The 19,671-nt window shown below is 48.4% G+C and overlaps 1 protein-coding gene across 2 annotated transcripts in view; it reads right to left on the bottom strand.

The window, feature by feature from the left end:
- AMN (amnion associated transmembrane protein) overlaps positions 1-19,671 on the bottom strand; it is a 150,644-nt gene that overhangs the window by 91,353 nt on the left and 39,620 nt on the right. Inside the window, exon 1 of one of the 2 annotated variants that reach the window (XM_088464291.1) lies at positions 7,727-7,883. The exons of the other annotated variant lie outside the window; for it this stretch is intronic. Within the exon in view, the coding sequence (XP_088320417.1) occupies positions 7,727-7,744 (18 nt within the window). The 5' untranslated portion in view covers positions 7,745-7,883. Of the gene's footprint in view, positions 1-7,726; positions 7,884-19,671 lie in introns of those variants that run through there. 2 annotated transcript variants of the gene reach the window in all.

Below are 19,671 nucleotides of genomic sequence, written 5' to 3'. Positions count from 1 at the left end.
CATCATGGCCATTTGTTGACTCACAGAAGACACCTTATGTTTCAGAGGACCATGCGAATCCTCTAGGGGAGATATGAGAGTTTCCACCTCACCCACCCGTTCCCTGGCTTGCTGCACATCCTGCCGCAGGAGAGAGAGGTCACATTGCATCTTTTCAATTTTATCCGAAAGACGTTTTTCACTACCTGCAATGGCCTCCAGTACTTGCTCCAGAGTAACCAGAGGTGGGGCCCTGGTACTCGATCCCTGCGAGTCACCCGCAGCTTCCGGGTTAGAAGATTCACTTTGTACCGGAGGATGCGGAGCCTGAAAGGAAGGCTGCCGTGCAAACTTTTCCAACTTAGCTGCTGCGACAGCGGCCTGCCCGGATTACCCAATAATAGAAACACTCCGTCCCGCTGTGAGAAGATATAATATGCAGCTACTGTAGCGAGGGGTAGAGATACGTGTTATTATATACAGAGCCGGTCCTAGGCATAGGCATTATCAGCAAATGCCTAGTGACGACTCAGAATGCTGGGGGCATTCCAGGGCTGAGCTCTGCCTGTCCCCACCCTGCCACCGCCACCTGCCGCCTGCCGCTGGGGCCACCTGCCGCTGCTACCCCGGAGCCGGCGCAGCTACCCGCTCTCTCCCCCAGCGCGCTGCCCCAATCGGAGCTCTCCGATCGGGCAGCGCAGCAGATGGCCAGGCCGGTCATGTGACCGGGATCCGCATCCGCCCGGCCCTTAGTCAGAATGAGCTTCTGCATAGAAGCTCATTCTGACAGTCTACAGGAGGCAGTGGCGGATCCAGGGGGGAGGGGGGGTGATTGGAGCGACCACCCCCTAGCACAGACAGTCTGCATCATGCACTGAGCTGAGCAGTCTGTGTTCATCCTGGGCTGTGACTGGAACCTACCCTGAACTCCAGCTTCTGGCTCTCCCCATGGACACTCCCATAGTTCCGAGGAACAGCCTCGCGGACCAAGGGGCGGAGGACGCAGGAGTGGGTTTAAGGCAAGTTTTTTTTGTGTGTGTATGTCAGCGACTATAAAGGCACTACAGGGGGTCATCACTATAAGGGCACTACAGGGGGACATTACTATAAGGGCACTACAGGGGGCATTACTATAAGGGCACTACAGAGGGGGCATTACTATAAATATAGTATATAGATACACACACATATAAACATTCAGCCTGGCACTCTGGATAAATTTACTGGTAATCTCGAGGGTGTCCTCCTAGGATAATAAACAAATTCCTATACCGAGCTGAAGAGCCCCTCAGGAAAAAAACAGGCAGCTCTCCTCAGTAATTGTAACAAAGTGATATATTGTCACAAATCACATAGGTGCTGTTGATGTTTCAAGACCCATTGTTTTTTTTTCATCATGACATGTCCTGATGAAAAGACAGATGGGTTTTAAAACGTCGACAGTACCTACTGAGGAGGGCCACCTGCTTTTTTTCTGAGGGGCTGTTCACCTCGGTATGGGAAGTTGTTGGGGGGCACCAGTCAAAATTTTGCCTAGGGCACCAAATGGGCTAGGGCCGGCTCTGATTATATAATGTATCAGCAGCACTCAAAAAGCCAGGCAGGAGCAGTGTCAATATAATATGCAGGCAGGGAGGCTGGAGGAGGATGGAGACACTCAGAACCTGGAAAATTATATACTATATATAATAAATCAGCAACACTCAATCCCAAAAAGAGCCAGGCAGGAGCTGTGGAACTATAATATGTAGGCAGGAGAGGCTGTAGAGGGATAGAGCCAGTCAGGGAGTGTAATAGAATAGAGCAGCAACACTGACAGGACATAATGGAGGCAGGGGAAGATGGCCGCCGGATCCGAGAAACCACGCCCACTTTGTGATCTATCCAGTGAGTGTGGCAAACAGGGAGCAGAGATAAGGCAGGCTTGATGAATAGGGCAATAGACCGGGGACTCACCGCTGACTAAGTCCCAGCGTGTGGATGAGAAGGTTCCAGCCACGCCCCCGACAGCACACGGTCATAGGCGCTCAGTGCAGAAGGGGAGCAGGAACACAGCAGAGCAGCGGCTCACAGCGTTAGCGGCAGCGGCGACCAGCGACCGGAACACACTATCAGGTGCCCCAAACTCTTAGAGGTCCAATGTGACCTAAATATAACCGGTCTACTGGGTCAGGATTGGCAATAACGGATCTTGAGCCGGCGAGCTCTCCGGACCCACGTCTCACTCCTTTGCCGCCGTAGCCACGCCCCACCCAGCAGACACGTTTAATGCTCTTCACGGAGATCCACAGTGGAGATATCACACTGACACATGGAGAAAAGCAGCACGACGGTGCATTATATGTCAGCTCTTGGGATCAGATCGTACTCTGGACTCTTAAACCCCTCAGGAGTACATGGAATGTAAAATCTCTTAGACTTTATTATTGAATTATGTGATTTATTCAGAACATTAAATGTTTATTTGCATGTATTAACAGCAATAAAATATACACAGAGCATGATATTGCCCATGGACTAGGTATTTGTGGGTGATATTAGGGGGAGGGGGCCTGGACTGCACACCATAGCTAATTGTAATGGGATGTGCTACCTAGCTGAGACTTAGTACTACAACATAGAAAAAAGGATAGCAAATACAACCATTTAATAATTATACATCATATACAAGGTTTTTGGCATAAATTCGGCTAAAGTTATGAGCTTACCCGCCAACGTCAAGGTAACCTCATCGGGTAAGTCCAAAACATTATAGGGATTCATGTCTGGAACATGGGGCACCTCCAAACCAGCCCAGCCAGACCACCCCAGGGCACCACACAAATGAAAGATAGCAGTAAAGTGTTGAAGTGTTAAGCAGGGTACACACTGTACAATATGTCGTCCGATCCGGATTTATATAGTATAAAATATAATAAATCAATTATTCATTCATTAATGGTTACAGAAGTTCTGCAGAAGATGAATTAAGAGGCATACCTAACAATCAGTGGCTGGCTGAGAGGACAAGCCAGTGGCAGGAGAAAAAGGAGATAAGTAGCGTAGGACGGGAGACATAAGGGGAGCGGTGGGCATGAAAAAGAATGTAGCTCATTGGTGGCTGGTCCAGCAGGAGGGGCCAGACACCGGTAAACAAAGCAATAGAGAGACAAAAAAGCTGCCTAGGAAGATGTGATCTTTACCAGTTGCTATTGTGAATGATGCGCCCGCGTAGGAGGAGGAGCCATCGTTACCGGGTAGAATAGTGAGAGAGTCGACCACACACCACACACAGATGCCCAGCTGTCGGCCCAAAACCTTCGATGAGGAGTCCGGCCCAGGGGGTTGGCCAGCCCACCCCTGATAATTAGCACTGTGGCCATAACATTGCATCTACAATGCATTTTATACTTTAGTGGTCCCCTTTGTGGCATTGGCCATTTTGTGAGGGATTTTTCTGTGAGTTTTTATCACGTGTGGTTTATCACATTAGAGATGTGCTCACCCAGGCATCTCAGCAGCCAGACCAGCCCATCTTGCCATCAGCCCTTCTGGCATTTGCCAGAACTGCCACATGGCATGTCCAGCCCTGATTCTAGCTATGCCAGGCTTGCCAGGTGGCCAATATACACCAGATTGTGGTTCTCTTAGTGTGATCTAAGGGGGCTGCCTGACTGATACCTCTGTGGTAGATGTTCCCCTACAATTCCCTAGTGTGTTAGGAAGGACACAAGGCCTGGAGACACTCAGCACACATACTGTGATATTGCTGGCTATATTAGCCCATCTACAGAGCCTGAGTGGTCCCAAGTGTGATGCTTGATAATAATCCAGCTGAGTTCCCATAAGTGGGGTCAGAATATGACCTTTATGGGCCTACGTCATCTTCCAAGCCTAAACATGCTCCTTACATGGTCCACCTTCTCAGACTGCGGTCTTCTGTTTGCCTCTATTACCATCCTGATATCTTGGTACTGCTTTCAATCACACAGGCACATGAGTAGGTAGATTGCTGACTCCAACAAGGCCAGCCCACACGTATGCTTAAATAATCTGTGATGCTGTGAATATTCCAGCAATCTGATAGGCTACACTTTGATATATCACTGCCCACTTCAAAACTGATAATATCTCAATTGCAGGAGATAAAAACAACAGGGTGTGAGGACCCCCATCATATGGATGTCATCACCTTTGTCTATAAAATCAAATATATGAACAAAAAAACAGATGCTAACTCACGTTACCATTCCACTGTATTCTCGAGTAAGTTCTCTATAAGCATCCTTACAGCATAAAGTGCCTAAGTAGTGTCGTATGTGTATTTATCTTCATTAGAGATGTATCTATAATGGGTGCAGGGTATGTGGTGCACAGATGCCCCTGGGTCCCATAACAGACCACATTGTATGCTGCACAGTGGTTCCCCACTACGTAATCTGCCGGCATCGCAGGTGATATCAAATAGTCTTCCACTGTCCCAGAAGCTCCGCTCTCTTTGCTGCATGCACCTTCCTCCCGATAATATTGCTAGAAAGATGGCGTCACAGGCAGGTGGTGTATGTGGGGGAGAGGGGGATGGGGGGGGGGTGCACTGCACATGGGGAAAACCAACAGAGAAACAGAACAGAAAACATAAAATTTTCATTGAGAATTGAAAACAGAAGTAAAATAACAAACACAAAATTGAGCATCTATTTCTACATATAGAGACTATAAGATTGCTAAAGCTGGAGGCATAGAGATAGGAAGGTAAATACGGGCCTAATAAGAAGGGAGCATTGGGGGCTGCACCCATACAATGGAAATTCTGCCTCACGGTGCGCAGTCCATGGACTCCAAACTTTACTAAAGTGATCAAAGGTGTCAGGCAAGGTTGCAGTAATGTACTCTGGGGCCTATTCATCAACACTAAAATAACGTTTTTAAGGACATTTTTCTTAAATAACGTTATTTTGGTATTCATGAACAGACTTAGCACAGGAGATATCACAGATATCTCCTTGCTAAGTTCCCCTGCGTTAATTTCCACACTCCCCATACATTAGTACATTAGTACATTAGTATGGGGATGTGGAAATTGTGGTATTCATCAAATTCCGAAAATTATGAATTTTCGGAATTTGATGCAGTTACTATTCGCCACTGTGAGGTGGCGAATAGCAGAATCCACTTACCTGTATCAGCGTGTGCAGGTCCCCCGACGAATCCCTCCGGCGCTCTGCTCCATCCTCAGGCTCCGGAGGCTGGTCGGACATGTGTGCTCCCCAGCAGAGCACAAGAAAGTTTAGAAAAAGAAAAAAAAAATTTTTTTTCTTTTCTAATCTGTCATGTGGTCTGCTGGGAAACCACATGACAGACCAGCAGGACGGAGCCGGAGGCTGCTGCGCGTACAGGTAAGTCGGAGGGGGGGGGAATGAAACTTAACGCATCTGTAGGCAGTGCTGCGCATGCGCTTGTTTTACAGATGTAACAGATGTTTCCAGATGCGATAAGGTAGTGTAGGCAGGGAAAAGTATCTATTTCCCGAATAGCTGTCATCGCAAAAATGACAGCTTTTCGGAATAGATACTTATGGAGAGGTGGAATGATGAATTCCACCTATAATTAGCTAGAACTCCATGAGAGTTCTAAAGCTAATTATCTCCAGAGAATTTTAATGTTTAATGAATAGGCCCCTCTATCTGGTACACTGATTGGTGCAGTGACAGAAGGGGTTCTGTCTTTTTCCTGTCTGGGGCAATGTGATATCTGGCAACGTATAAGATATGTTTGATGAGATTTTGAGGAGAGACTGTAGGAATTGGGCGAGGTAGCAAGGAATACAGAAGGAAGCTGGGTGCTGGTTCCCAGTAGACTCGGATTTTAGGGCAACACCTCTGAATGCACAGTAGGGTGCCTCACTGCCCACTGGAGCGCCCACATAAGTCGGAGAAAGTAGGAAAGATGGATCAGGGAGAGTGGTAATAAATAAACTTTGGTAATTGACTTGACAGGACTTCTACTTAATGTGCACAGAGGCAGAACTTCTTTAGTTTATGACTGCTGCTACAAGGTCCCCCCCACATCTATCTCCAAGGCCAATTCATGCGTATTTTCAAAGGGTAGAAGTCGACAGTAGAGGGATGAAATGAGGCTCTGGAACACATGTTCCTTGTTAATTTGCATTATAAGCAGTCAAGTTCAGCATGTGTGTTGCAATCTTGATGTTACCACCAATCTATGTGTGACTATTCCTGTGGCTATATGACATGAATCCCAGTGTACGTTACTTATACCCCTTTTACACCAGAGCAAAAACCTGGGTTTTTGCTGGGTCTACCCGGGTCGCAGCTCAGTGTAAAAGGGTCCCTGAAAAATAACCTGGGTCAAGTGACCCTGCAATCCAACCCAGGTAGCTACCAGGGTTGGACCCAGGATGGACCCAGGTAATGGTGCAGTGTAAACGGTGCAACCCGGGTTATCTGACCTGGGTCATGCCTAAAATGAGCGGATTGGTGGTTGTGGAGCAGTCACCTCCCACTTTTTATGACCTCACAGGTTTAGCAGGGCAGACCTGAGTTCAGTGTGAACAGGGCTGACCTGGGAGTAACCCAGATCAAAGGTGCAGTGTAAATGGGTCTGACCTGGGTCTGACCAGGGTTGGAACCATGTCCAAAAACCCAGGTCGGACCTGGGTTTTTGGTTTAAAAGAGGTATAAGTGTAAGTTTGTGCCGTGTTGTGTTAGCAACCCGGCATAGAATACAGCAAATCACTAAAGATGAGTTATGTTGGCTTGTAGAAACATCTGACAGAGAAGTGTTTCTGAACGTTAAAACTGTACAATATTATATATGTTTTATTGTATGTTTAATTTAATGTAACTTTTACTTTATGACATAGTATTTTGTAGTGTTTGTTTGAGTATTTACTTCAACTGTGTTCTAGTTGAATTCATGTGCTAATGAATATGGCTAAAATAAATAATACACAACTGTGATATAGGTTATTATTTTGCTAATGATATCTGGGATTGATTTAAAGTTTAATAGTAGTGAGTTTCGGCAGGTAGTAACCTTGGCTCTCTATAAGAGGAATACTGTTCTTTCATGATGTAAAACTGGCGGATATACTACTGTTCTCTCCTGGTGTAACCCAGGCACATACACTACTGTTCTCTCCTGGTGTAACCCAGGCACATACACTACTGTTCTCTCCTGGTGTAACCCAGGCATATATACTACTGTTCTCTCCTGGTGTAACCCAGGCACATACACTACTGTTCTCTCCTGGTGTAACCCAGGCACATATACTACTGTTCTCTCCTGGTGTAACCCAGGCACATATACTACTGTTCTCTCCTGGTGTAACCCAGGCACATATACTACTGTTCTCTCCTGGTGTAACCCAGGCACATATACTACTGTTCTCTCCTGGTGTAACCCAGGCACATACACTACTGTTCTCTCCTGGTGTAACCCAGGCACATACACTACTGTTCTCTCCTGGTGTAACCCAGGCACATATACTACTGTTCTCTCCTGGTGTAACCCAGGCACATATACTACTGTTCTCTCCTGGTGTAACCCAGGCACATACACTACTGTTCTCTCCTGGTGTAACCCAGGCACATACACTACTGTTCTCTCCTGGTGTAACCCAGGCACATATACTACTGTTCTCTCCTGGTGTAACCCAGTTACATATACTACTGTTCTCTCCTGGTGTAACCCAGGCACATATTGTCACAACCCTGTCTAGTTGTCACCTTTTTGCCTTGGGACTTACCCCTGTCAGCTTCCCCATGGATCTGTGTGTGTAATTTGCCTGGAGGATTTGCTCTGATTATTGCACCTGGCCTCTCCACTGTCTGTGAGCACTGCTAGCCCTGATTGGAATCACAGGTGTGGTTCTGATTCTCAGAGCTGCAGAGATGAATACTCCCGCTGCATGTTGTGCCTTCCACCACTCAGAATGCTACTACCAGACCACCTGTCCGTATCCACCAATTGCTGCCAGACCCATGGTATATATATCCTCTCCTGATAGCATTCTGGGCCTGAACATCTCGTCTTCCTGTGGTGTATGGTTCATGCTGTTCCTGTGTTCTAGTATATCCCTGAAACCTGCTACAGCAATCCCTGGCGCTGTCCAGAAAACCTGTTTCAGCTGTACCTGGCAATCCAGTAAATCTGCTGGCAGCAACCCCCGGTGCTTCCAGAAAACCTGTTACAACCAAACCTGGCAATCCAGTAAGCCTGCTGACAGCAACCCCTGGTGCATCCCGAAAACCTGCTACAGTAATACCTGGCATCCAGACGTCCTGTTACAGTAATACCTGGCCTGTGCTCTGCTGCTAGTCCTACTCCTGGTTGGTCCCTGGCACTCTGTAAACCTGCATCGTGTTACCCTGCCTTGCTTCCTGCTGTGGATCAACTCCTGCCCCTTTTACCTACCTACTCCCTCCCTGAACCTAAAATTCCCAAACCTACCCATTCCTTCCTGAAACCTGTTATTCCCAATTATCCTATCCAGCCTGCACCTGAGTTCCAACCTTGTCACAGCATTTCCAGATTACCCTGTTTAGCCTTCATGTCAGCATTACCTGACTTCCCTTCAGCCATTGTCACATTCCAGTCCAGAGTCAAGTTCCAAACTCATCAGTTCAGTCCACGTTGCTCGAGTCAAGTTCTTAGTTCATCAGTTTAATTCAACAAGTCTTCCTGCCGGTCCCTCCAGTTCCTGTCATTTATCATCAAAGGCAGTTTTCACTGCTACACAATTCTTATAAATAGAGCTATCTACATTATCTGTGATTCCAGTCATGCCGGCCTCCATTGAAACCCGATCACCACCTGAGACAGGTAACTCGCAGACACCAATCATGACACATATACTACTGTTCTCTCCTGGTGTAACCCAGGCACATACACTACTGTTCTCTCCTGGTGTAACCCAGGCACATACACTACTGTTCTCTCCTGGTGTAACCCAGGCACATACACTACTGTTCTCTCCTGGTGTAACCCAGGCACATACACTACTGTTCTCTCCTGGTGTAACCCAGGCCAGGGGCGTCACTGGGGTTGGTGTCACCCGGTGCTATAACTCGTGGTGACACCCCCCCTCCCCCTCCACCCAAAAAAAATTAAAAAATCAGATCCAAGGTGCACAGCTCCACGCTCCCTCCCCCTTACCAGTCACGCAGTCCAGTACTCGCACTGCAGTTCTCCTCCCAGAATGCCGGCGGGCATGAGCAGAGAGAGAGAGGGACTCACAAGATGATGACATCATCTCACGAGACCTGTAGCTCCGCATCGGCGAGATACAGCAGGCACTAACTATGATGGCAGCATAGCCGCATAACACAACAGTCCTCAGACAGCCCACCTCCTTTTGTGATCCCAGACAGCCTGTCTCCCCTTCTCTTTTCCCAGACAGCCTGTCCCCCCTTCTCTTTTCCCAGACAGCCTGTCCCCCCTTCTCTGTTCCCAGACAGCCTGTTGGAGACTTGTTGGAGATTCTGTTCCCAGACAGCCTGTCCCCCCTTCTCTGTTCCCAGACAGCCTGTCCCCCCTTCTCTGTTCCCTGACAGCCTGTCCCCCCTTCTCTGTTCCCAGACAGCCACCAGACAGCCAACCAGTCCTCCCTTCTGTGTCCCCAGTCTGCCCCTCCTGTTGTGTTTCCAGACAGCCAGTCCCACCTTTTGTGTCCACAGCCGGCCAGCCCTCCATTCTATGTTCCCAGACTGCCAACCACCCCAACTTGTGTCCCCAGCCAGCTCCCCCTCTTCTGTCCGCAGCCAGCCTGCTCCCCCTACCCTGTCCCCAGCCAGCCAGTTCCCCCTCCCCTGTCCCCAGCCAGCAAGCCAGTTCCCCCTCCCCTGTCCCCAGCCAGCTCCCCCTCCCCTGTCCCCAGCCAGCCAGCTCCCCCTCCCCTGTCCCCAGCCAGCCAGTTCCCCCTCCCCTGTCCCCAGCCAGCAAGCCAGTTCCCCTGTCCCCAGCCAGCCAGCCAGCTCCCCCTCCCCTGTCCCCAGCAAGCCAGTTCCCCCTCCCCTGTCCCCAGCCAGCAAGCCAGTTCCCCCTCCCCTGTCCCCAGCCAGCAAGCCAGTTCCCCCTCCCCTGTCCCCAGCCAGTTCCCCATCCCCTGTCCCCAGCCAGTTCCCCCTCCCCTGTCCCCAGCCAGCTCCCCCTCCCCTGTCCCCAGCCAGGAAGCCAGCTCCCCCTCCCCTGTCCCCAGCCAGCCAGCTCCCCCTCCCCTGTCCCCAGCCAGCCAGTTCCCCCTCCCCTGTCCCCAGCCAGCAAGCCAGTTCCCCCTCACCTGTCCCCAGCCAGCCAGCCCTTTTGCTTCCCTTACCTCTTCTTGACTAGCTCCTCTATTCCAGCAGCGGCGGTGGGCGGGCAGCGGGCTCTGAACTTCCAACAGCATCGGCCAGTGGGAAGGTGGGCGGGCAGCAGGCTCCTCTCTTATACAAACGGTGGCGGCAGGCGGGCAGCTGACTCCTCTTCCACTGCAGCGGCGGCGCAGTTTGACGCCATGATGTCACACGCCGCGCGCCTTTTAAAAAAAAAAAAACACTTTTAAGCATAGCGGCCAGGATGGGCGGCGGCCGCGGAAGAGGGTGGGGGAGTGCGCGGGCAGCAGTGACCTTGCAGCAGCTACTGTATGTGATGGTGGGGGAGTGTGCGGATTTTGGTGTCACCCCCTTGGAGGGTGACACCCGATGCGGCCCGCACCCCCCGCACCCACCTTGTGACGCCACTGACCCAGGCACATACACTACTGTTCTCTCCTGGTGTAACCCAGGCACATACACTACTGTTCTCTCCTGGTATAACCCAGGCACATATACTACTGTTCTCTCCTGGTGTAACCCAGGCGCATACACTACTGTTCTCTCCTGGTGTAACCCAGCCATGTATACTACTGTTCTCTCCTGGTGTATCCCAGGCGCATATACTACTGTTCTCTCCTGGTGTAACCCAGGCACATGTACTACTGTTCTCTCCTGGTGTAACCCAGGTGCCATACTGTTTTCTCATGGCGCCAGATTGAAAAAGCCACCCCTTCTTTTAATTGGCAACCAGGCCACGAACCGAGATTGGCTTGGGGCTGGTGCTAACTTTAAACTGCAGGGCAGCGAGGACCTGATGCTCCCGCCTCTGTCCCAGCGCAGATAGAGAGTGTGGAGGGGATGACAGAAGGAAGCAGTTATAGAGAGGGACAGGGGGCGAGAGAAGGAAGCAGGCAGTAAGAAATGCAGGGGGTTGAAAGGGTAGCAGGGAGTGAGAGGTGTAGGGGGTAAGTAAAGCAGAGACATGCAGGTGATCAGACACACAGGAGAGTATATAAGGAATAAGAGGGATACCTAGGATGAAGATATGGACACATGAGGAGAGTCTATATCTACATACATCATCCTATATATTTATATACATACTGTATGTATATACACACCACTATATATACACCATATATATATATATATATATATATATATATATATACATACATCACCACACTCCATACATACACTATACATACACCCTGTATATTCAACTCACACCTGATATATAAACACCTCACACCCTATATATACTGTAAATCCAACACCCTATATATACATCTTGCACCCTATATATACTGTCAATCCCACACCTATATATGCATCTTGCACCCTATATATACTGTATATTCCACACCCTATATTTACATCCTGCACCCTATATATACTTTACATTCCATACCCTATATATACATCCCGCACGCTATATATGCTGTAAATTCCACACCCTATATATACACACACATCCCGCACCCTATATATACTGTACATTCCACACCATATATACATCCCACACACCCCATACATACACCACCACACCCCATACATACACCCCACACCCTGCCCTGCAACTGCATCTGCATCCACCTCTGAATCAGACAATAAGTGCTATAAAGTAGAGAGCCCCAACTGTTACGCGCCATCATTTGCAGCAGAAAATCAGGCGTGCGCTGTAGGACTACAAAAGCCTGAATACACCTCCACCGAAATGACGGATATAGACTGGTCTGATAGGCTGGGAATAAAGACTGACGGGGGAACCTCACACCCAGAAGAGACCTTGTCTGAGGCTCGGGCTTTGCATAGTATGAGGAGACGGGACAGGTGCGCAGCTGTCTGAACCAATAGCACCATCGAAATGAGATTTACACAAAGACAGGTAGGTTCTTTAACACAGGAAATATATTGCACACAATCCCTCTCCATCTGTTTCCCCTTGCTGGAGAATTCTCTGTTTAAAAAGGGGAAATGTTCTTTAAAATGAAAAAAAAAAAAATTCACACAATTATAGTGTCCTGTATAGTCATGAATGTTACAAAAAAATGACAACTTTATGTTGTCCTCATTGTGTCACTATGGAATCTCTGTGTAGTCAGGTCCACTGCACAATAGTACAAAGTATCTACTGATTTGCAGCAGTGAAAGGTGACTAGACACTGAGGGGCTATCCATCATCGGAGGCCATATTGAACTCACTGCGAGGGACACGTAAGTATCCAAATCGCAGCGGGGGAAACTTTGCACCGGAGCAATTCATCATTGCTCCGGTGCGGGGACAGCTGCTCCGAAAAGCAGCTGCATTATTTACCTCCTCATCTTCCCCGCTACGCATGAGAGTCCTCGGGTCACGCATGCGTGCAGCCACCGGAGAGGTAGTGAGGAAACCGGCAAAAGGATCCAATCGGATCCCATCTTCGCATCCCTGGAACTCATTCCCATAGGAAAAATCGGGGATCCGAGAACAAGCGGCATCTGAAGAACTCCGAAAACTTTCAGCATGGTTACCGGGCCATTTAGTGTTCATGAATAGGCCCCTGGGACCGAAGGGGAAAGTTACAGGGAATACTGCAGGCTCTGTATTATGTATCTTTCTTGGTGGCAATAAGCCCAATATGTTGTCAGGGCTCACACGTGTGCATGTCGGACTTAACGTGTACAGTGCTTGTGCACCAAAATAACTGTTATATATTTTATATACCCAGGGCCAGATTAAAGCTTGTGGGGGACCCAGGACTACTAAATTGTGGGGGTTCCTTTCAAGTCACACAGAGCCTAAACCCCTCCCCTGCTCACACGAAGCCCACCAACCCTCCAGATTCCGGCAGAGCTGCTTCGGTGCTCCCTAGTCCCCTCATCAGCGTCACTGATGTGATGTGTCACATGACACCGATGAGGTGACTCAGTTGGGAGCAGCCTTGTACATACCCATACTTTGCTCCCATCCGAGCTTACAGTGCTCAGAACAGATAGTTTTGGTATCCTTATCTTGTGTATTATATAAAATGATAATTAGATGCACAGTGGTTGCTATGGGCAACATCTCCACTTGTCCTATTTAGAAGGTTTAAATCATCTTCCCCATAATCAGGGCAGTTTCTAGGGTCTGCGACTCCCAGTGCGAGCAGTCAAAATGCGCCCCCCCCCCCCAAAAAAAGAAGCAGTAATATTGTGGAGTGGGCGTGGCCTCATCATGAGGGGGTGTGGTATCACAGTAAGGGAGCGTGGTCTCGAAAGAATATAAGCCAGATCCACATAAAATACACTGAAATAAGCCAGGTCCACATAAAATACACTGAAATAAGCCAGGTCCACATAAAATACACCGAATTAAGCCAGGTCCACATAAAATACACTGAAATAAGCCAGGTCCTCATAAAATACACTGTAATAAGCCAGGTCCACATAAAATACACTGAAATAAGTCAGGTCCACATAAAATACACTGAAATAAGCCAGGTCCACATAAAATACACTGAAATAAGCCAGGTCCACATAAAATACACTGAAATAAGCCAGGTCTACATAAAATACACTGAAATAAGCCAGGTCCACATAAAATACACTGTAATAAGCCTGGTCCACATAAAATACACTGAAATAAGCCAGGTCCACATAAAATACACTGTAATAAGCCAGGTCCACATAAAATACATAGTAATAAGCCAGGTCCACATAAAATACACTGAAATAAGCCAGGTCCACATAAAATACACTGAAATAAGCCAGGTCCACATAAAATACACTGAAATAAGCCAGGTCCACATAAAATACACTGTAATAAGCCAGGTCCACATAAAATACATAGTAATAAGCCAGGTCCACATAAAATACACTGAAATAAGCCAGGTCCACATAAAATACACTGAAATAAGCCAGGTCCACATAAAATACACTGTAATAAGCCAGGTCCACATAAAATACATAGTAATAAGCCAGGTCCACATAAAATACACTGAAATAAGCCAGGTCCACATAAAATACACTGAAATAAGCCACTCAGGGCCGGATTAGTAATGGGGCTGATGGAGCTACAGCTCCAGGCCCACCATCAGAATAGGCCCACAGAAGCCAACTACTGAGTATGCTGCTGTAGACAGGAGTTTTTCTTGCTTCTACAGCAGCCTGCGAGTGGCCGTCCAAGGCCCCGCCCCCCCCATCTGCACGTCACCCCCTGCCCCGCCCCCCCGCGCAGCTCGAAAAAAGCCGAATACATAATCGTGATGGCGGCGCATGGAGGGCTTCACTATCCCTCCCAGCGCCGCTAACGCACAGTGTTGGCAGCGATGCTGCCTATTCGCCACGTGACGTCACTGCATGTGATGTCACATAGGTGCCGCCCGCCACCTCCGCTCCACCCTGAAGCAGCCCACCTGGTCCTCGGCTTAGCCGACTATGTCCTCCAAGATAGCCGCTCCGCATGAAGGTGGCCTGGCAGCAGCAGTCCTGAAGTGAAGTATGTATCAGACCTGCTTGCAAGGCTACCAAGCTGCTGCTGTATAGTAATATAAATTTTATACATAACGCAGAGTGGGCAGAGTTAGTTTTGAAAGCTTAATAATGATATATATTTTATATTTATAATATGTACACATTTTTGTAACTATATATATATATATATATATATATATATATATACACACACACTATATATAATTATACACTTTATATATTTATTCATGCATATATTTGCAATGTTATCACAATGCCCGTTTATGTGCCCAGGTCATAACATGGCATTCTGGTTATCATGGGAACCTGGACACATTCCATGGGCGTCATTCACAGTTAGCAGCTGCCTTTGTTGTGTATCACTTCCTGCGCAACGGCTCACTCGAGACCGGAAGCGGGAGTGCGGACACCGGGCACATGGCCTCAACATTTGGAGGAGGGTTCTGTTAAGTAAGTACTTAAGTTGCACTTGTTTTATCTGTCACTGTGTGTCCTGATGACGGGGGAATAACCCTGAAACTTTGAATTAAAACAGAAGTTTTTTTTTTCACTTTGATGTTCTGGAGTGCGGCCTTTTATCTGGTAATTATTATTAGAGTATGGCACCCTGGCAAAGGAATGGTATTATTTGCTCGAATTATTGAGTGCCAGATTGTCTGGTTTATATATATATATATATATATATAGCATTCCCGCGCTGTTTCAGCGGGGCGCCACGCCCTGCCCTCTTTCTGAGGGGCAGAAAGTACCCTGCCCTCCAGCGTGGAGCCCCGCTGAAACAGCCTTTGGGTTCTGTTCTCCACCTGCGTGCTGCGGTGTCCCGCGGGTGAGGAAAACGTCACAGCAGCGGTCACCGCCGGTGAATCCATTTACAGTGACCGTGGAGCTTAGGGGCTGCCCCACAAGTCCGTAAGTGCCGGGCACGCCCCCAAGAGTTATGAAAAGGGTACGCGTCATAAAGACATGCCCCCTTTTCGTTGGCCATGCCTCTTTTCGGGGGCGTGCAGAAGTGCCCTTGCTCTAGGTCCGGCACCCTGCCTGCTGCAGGACCTAAAGTGAACACTATATATATATATATATATATATATATATATATATATATAATATTTACAACGCAGCCGCAAGCTCAGTGTGTGTGTTGACACATTAATACGGTATGGAGGGAGTGAAGGATAGAGGAGTAAAGCTGCATACACACGGGACAATTCGCTCCATTAGTGACATCATCCCGTGTGTCCTCGGCAGGGGTGTGCTCAGTGTCATTAACGACAGTGAGCGCAAACATTGAACGATATCAAGAGCAATATCATTCAGTGCCGGGCTCCCTCCCTCATTGCCGAACATGTTCAACCTGACAATATCGTCAGGTTGGACGGGAGTTCGGGCGATTAACGATAATGACCAAAGACAAACGGGAGCGCGCGTTGATCGTTATCGTTCATCATTTTAGGGCAGAAACTGAACGATATTTTGGACGACTTAACGATATCATTATCATTCTGTCGTCGAAAAAGTTGCTGCGTGTGTACGCACCTTTAGGCGGGCTCGGGACTGTATTATTGATATAGATCTGCCAGCTGCTTGCTATCTGATTTATCCAATTTCAGGAGCCATAGTGTGTGGCTGTGATGTTCTTTATAGTGTATGGCGGCCACTTGGATGCTTAATGTATTATATGGTGGGCACTTATGCTCTGTATTATATGGCGCTCACTGCAACGCTCTCTGTATTATATGACTGCCACTGTAATGCTCTCCATATACAATGTTGGAGACTGCGACGCTCTCTGTATTATATGGCGGTCACTGTAATGCACTCTGTATTATACGGTGGTCACTGTGATGTTCTTTGCATTTTCTGGTGGTCACTGTTATGTTTCCAGTATTATATGGCATGCCCCCCATGTGTGTAATTGATTTTGAACTTCTTGCGAGAGTGGGGTTGTACAAAAATGTCCCCTGTCTCCAAATAGCCACACGTTATGCATCCGAGACACCTCACACACCCTTTCCTGCATTATAGAAATGTAGTGTTTTAGGAATCGCATCATTTTGGCCCCGCCCCCTGCTTCACACTGCCTGTAAAATACACTCGTCATCTGGCCGGCTCCGCTCCTGTTTGCTGGCCACGCCCCTCCCCCAGTCATGCCGATATGGCTGCTCTCTCCCAGAAGGGGCAGCCAGATAGTCGGCAAGTATGCAATAGGCCCTTCATAATTTCAGCTCCAGGCCCATGTGGACCTTAATCTGGCACTGAAGCCACTTCAGGATTACACTGCAACAAACCACTTCCACATAAAATATATTGGAAAAGCCAGAGCCACATAAACTACGTTTTAAAACCACATCCACCTCAAATACATTATTAAATGTTAGCACCTACAAATATATCACAACATGCATATAGTGTAGTGTAACTTAGTGTTCACTCTAGCTCCAGCGGCAGGCAGGGCGCGCGCGCCCGAAAAGGGGGCGTGGCCATTGAAAATGGGGTGTGTCTATAAGACGCGTCCCTTTTTCGTGACTCTTGGGGCCGTGCCCGGCACTTACAGACACGCCGGGCAGCCCCCAAGCGCTGCTGACAGGGTGAATAGATGCCAGGCGTCTATTCAGCGGTGACCGGGTCACCACACATCTCCCCACCCACGGGACACTGCCGCCCACAGTGACTGTGTATATGTATATATATATATATATATATATATATATATATATATATATTTGAATTTGAGACCAACAGCACACACCAGAGTCACAGATAGGCAAAAGTGTTTGGAATATAATGGCAATGTAGGAACAAGGAGAGTCAGAACATCCATTTGCAAATACAAATATGTATGTATATATATATATATATATATATATATTACACATACACACACGTGATTGGGAGGGATATATGATCACAAATTAAACAATATAAGGCTGCAGGGCTCGGACACCCTGGCCGTCCATGATTAGCAGCAGCCAGCAGGTCTTACCTGATCAGAGCGAGGACAGCACACTAGCACGGCCCCTGTCACTGTATCCCAGATTGCCGCCTTCACGGAGCTGAGCAGTTTGGCTGCGGTGGTGTACTGGCGCTTGTGTGATGTCACACGCCGTGACAATCACACAGCGCAGAGGAGTCCCTGGGAGGGCGGGAGGGCTTGGAGAGCCTTCTACTGTGCCACCCGCTATTATTAAGTATTATGTCCGGTAAGACAGACGGACAGAAGACCTGCGTCTCCGGCTGGTAACTGCTCCGCCGGGCGCCCAGAAATTCACAGGCTGTTTCAGAGGCGGCGCGCCCCGGGCGATTGCACGGGTCGCCCGACCCTAGAAACGGCCCTGCCCATAATGAGGAAAGGAACACTGCACTCTCACTCTTTACTTCATATTCCTGGGTGCTTTGTGTGGTTCTCTACTGGGGGTAGTGTAGGAGGAGACATGGGATGGAGTGCATGCAGGCACCATTTTGCTGCTTTATAACAAGCATGGGCCAGTCTGCCCTCTGTATCATGTCTGCACAATGGCGTATCTATAATGGGTGCAGAGTGGGCGGTACACGTGGGCCCACACTGTACACTCATATATAGTTATACATACCTCTCAAGTCCTACATCTGCCAGTGGTCCGGAGCAGGCCCGCCAAGAGCGGTGATGGGCCCCGGTAATAGGGGGCGTTGCCTAATTGCCGGTGGTGTGGCCACGCCCCTCTGCCGACAGAAAAATAAGGATTTGCAGCGCCGCGAAGCAGCTCTGCACGCTGGGGGGGGGACGCTCTGAGCCCCCTCAGCCCTGCGCAAAGCCAGGGGGCGCGCACAGGCATAGGAGACTGCTGTGGCTGCTGCTCAGCAGCCACGAGCAGTCTGCAACTGCAGCTCAGCACACGCTGTGTGCTGGGCTGCTGTGAGGGGGGGCACCGGATTCGGGCCCCTCAGGATGCCCAGGCCCGGGTAATCTGTACGCGCTCCCCCCCCCCTCTCGGCGCCCCTGGTCCGGAACTGCAGAGCAGAAAAAAATCACAGGGAAAATGGCACAGCGGCCATTTTCCCAGTGCTTTGCATATGAGCACTAGTGATGTCCCTGGGAATACGCCATTTTCCCGGAGCCCTGCACATGCGCAGTAGACTCTGGCACCAAGTCAGCGTCCACTTCTATCCTAGAGAGGAGGGGGCCTACACGGAGGCTGCTCTCGTAAACTGCCCCTCTGTCTGCACCTTTTGCACCTGTGCAAGTTCTTGTTCTGTTTTTACTTACAACTTGCTCTGTTTTTGTTTTTTTTTGTATTCGTTTATTGAATAAATTTGAGAATACATGGAGAAAAAAAATGCAACAAACTACAATAAGAAATCAATATAAATCAATTCAGATCAGCAAGTACAATATAAACAATTATATGCAGTTTAATTAGAACTGGCTTGTGGAGTCAACCAGAGTAGGTAGGAGTGGAAATAGGGGTAAAAAAAGTGAAAGGGAAAAAAGAAGAGAAAAACAAATAAAGTGAAGGGGAAGAGAAAGTGGACTGGGGGAAAAAGTGAGGGGGAGCGAGTCGAGGGGGAATTTGGAATTAAGAATTACAGTGAAAGTGATCAACATGGTACTAACCAAGACCAAGGAGGGGTAAATTTTGATAAGAATACCAAGGGCTCCAGGTAGATTGGAACTTCTGAACAGTGTTGTACTGTAGACTAGTAATGTATTCCATTATTGATACAAGCCAAATTCTGTTCAAGAGTTCTTGTTGGCTGGGAGTGTTCGGGACCTTCCAGATATGGGCTATCTGATACCTGGCAGCTGAAGATATGTGAAGAGCTAGTTTATTGGAGATGTTGGGGATACCATCAATCGGAGCACAGAGTAGAAGTTTAGCAGGAGGGGGAGAAGTCGGGAGGAGTTGAGAGAGCAGGGTGCGAACCATGGCCCTCATTCAGAGCCGTTCGCTATTTGCGGTCGTTC

The sequence above is a fragment of the Taudactylus pleione genome, unplaced genomic scaffold, assembly GCF_031769625.1.
Source record: "Taudactylus pleione unplaced genomic scaffold, aTauple2 ptg001628l, whole genome shotgun sequence".
Lineage (NCBI taxonomy): Eukaryota > Metazoa > Chordata > Amphibia > Anura > Myobatrachidae > Taudactylus > Taudactylus pleione.
This window is presented reverse-complemented; position numbering and strand designations above follow the sequence as displayed.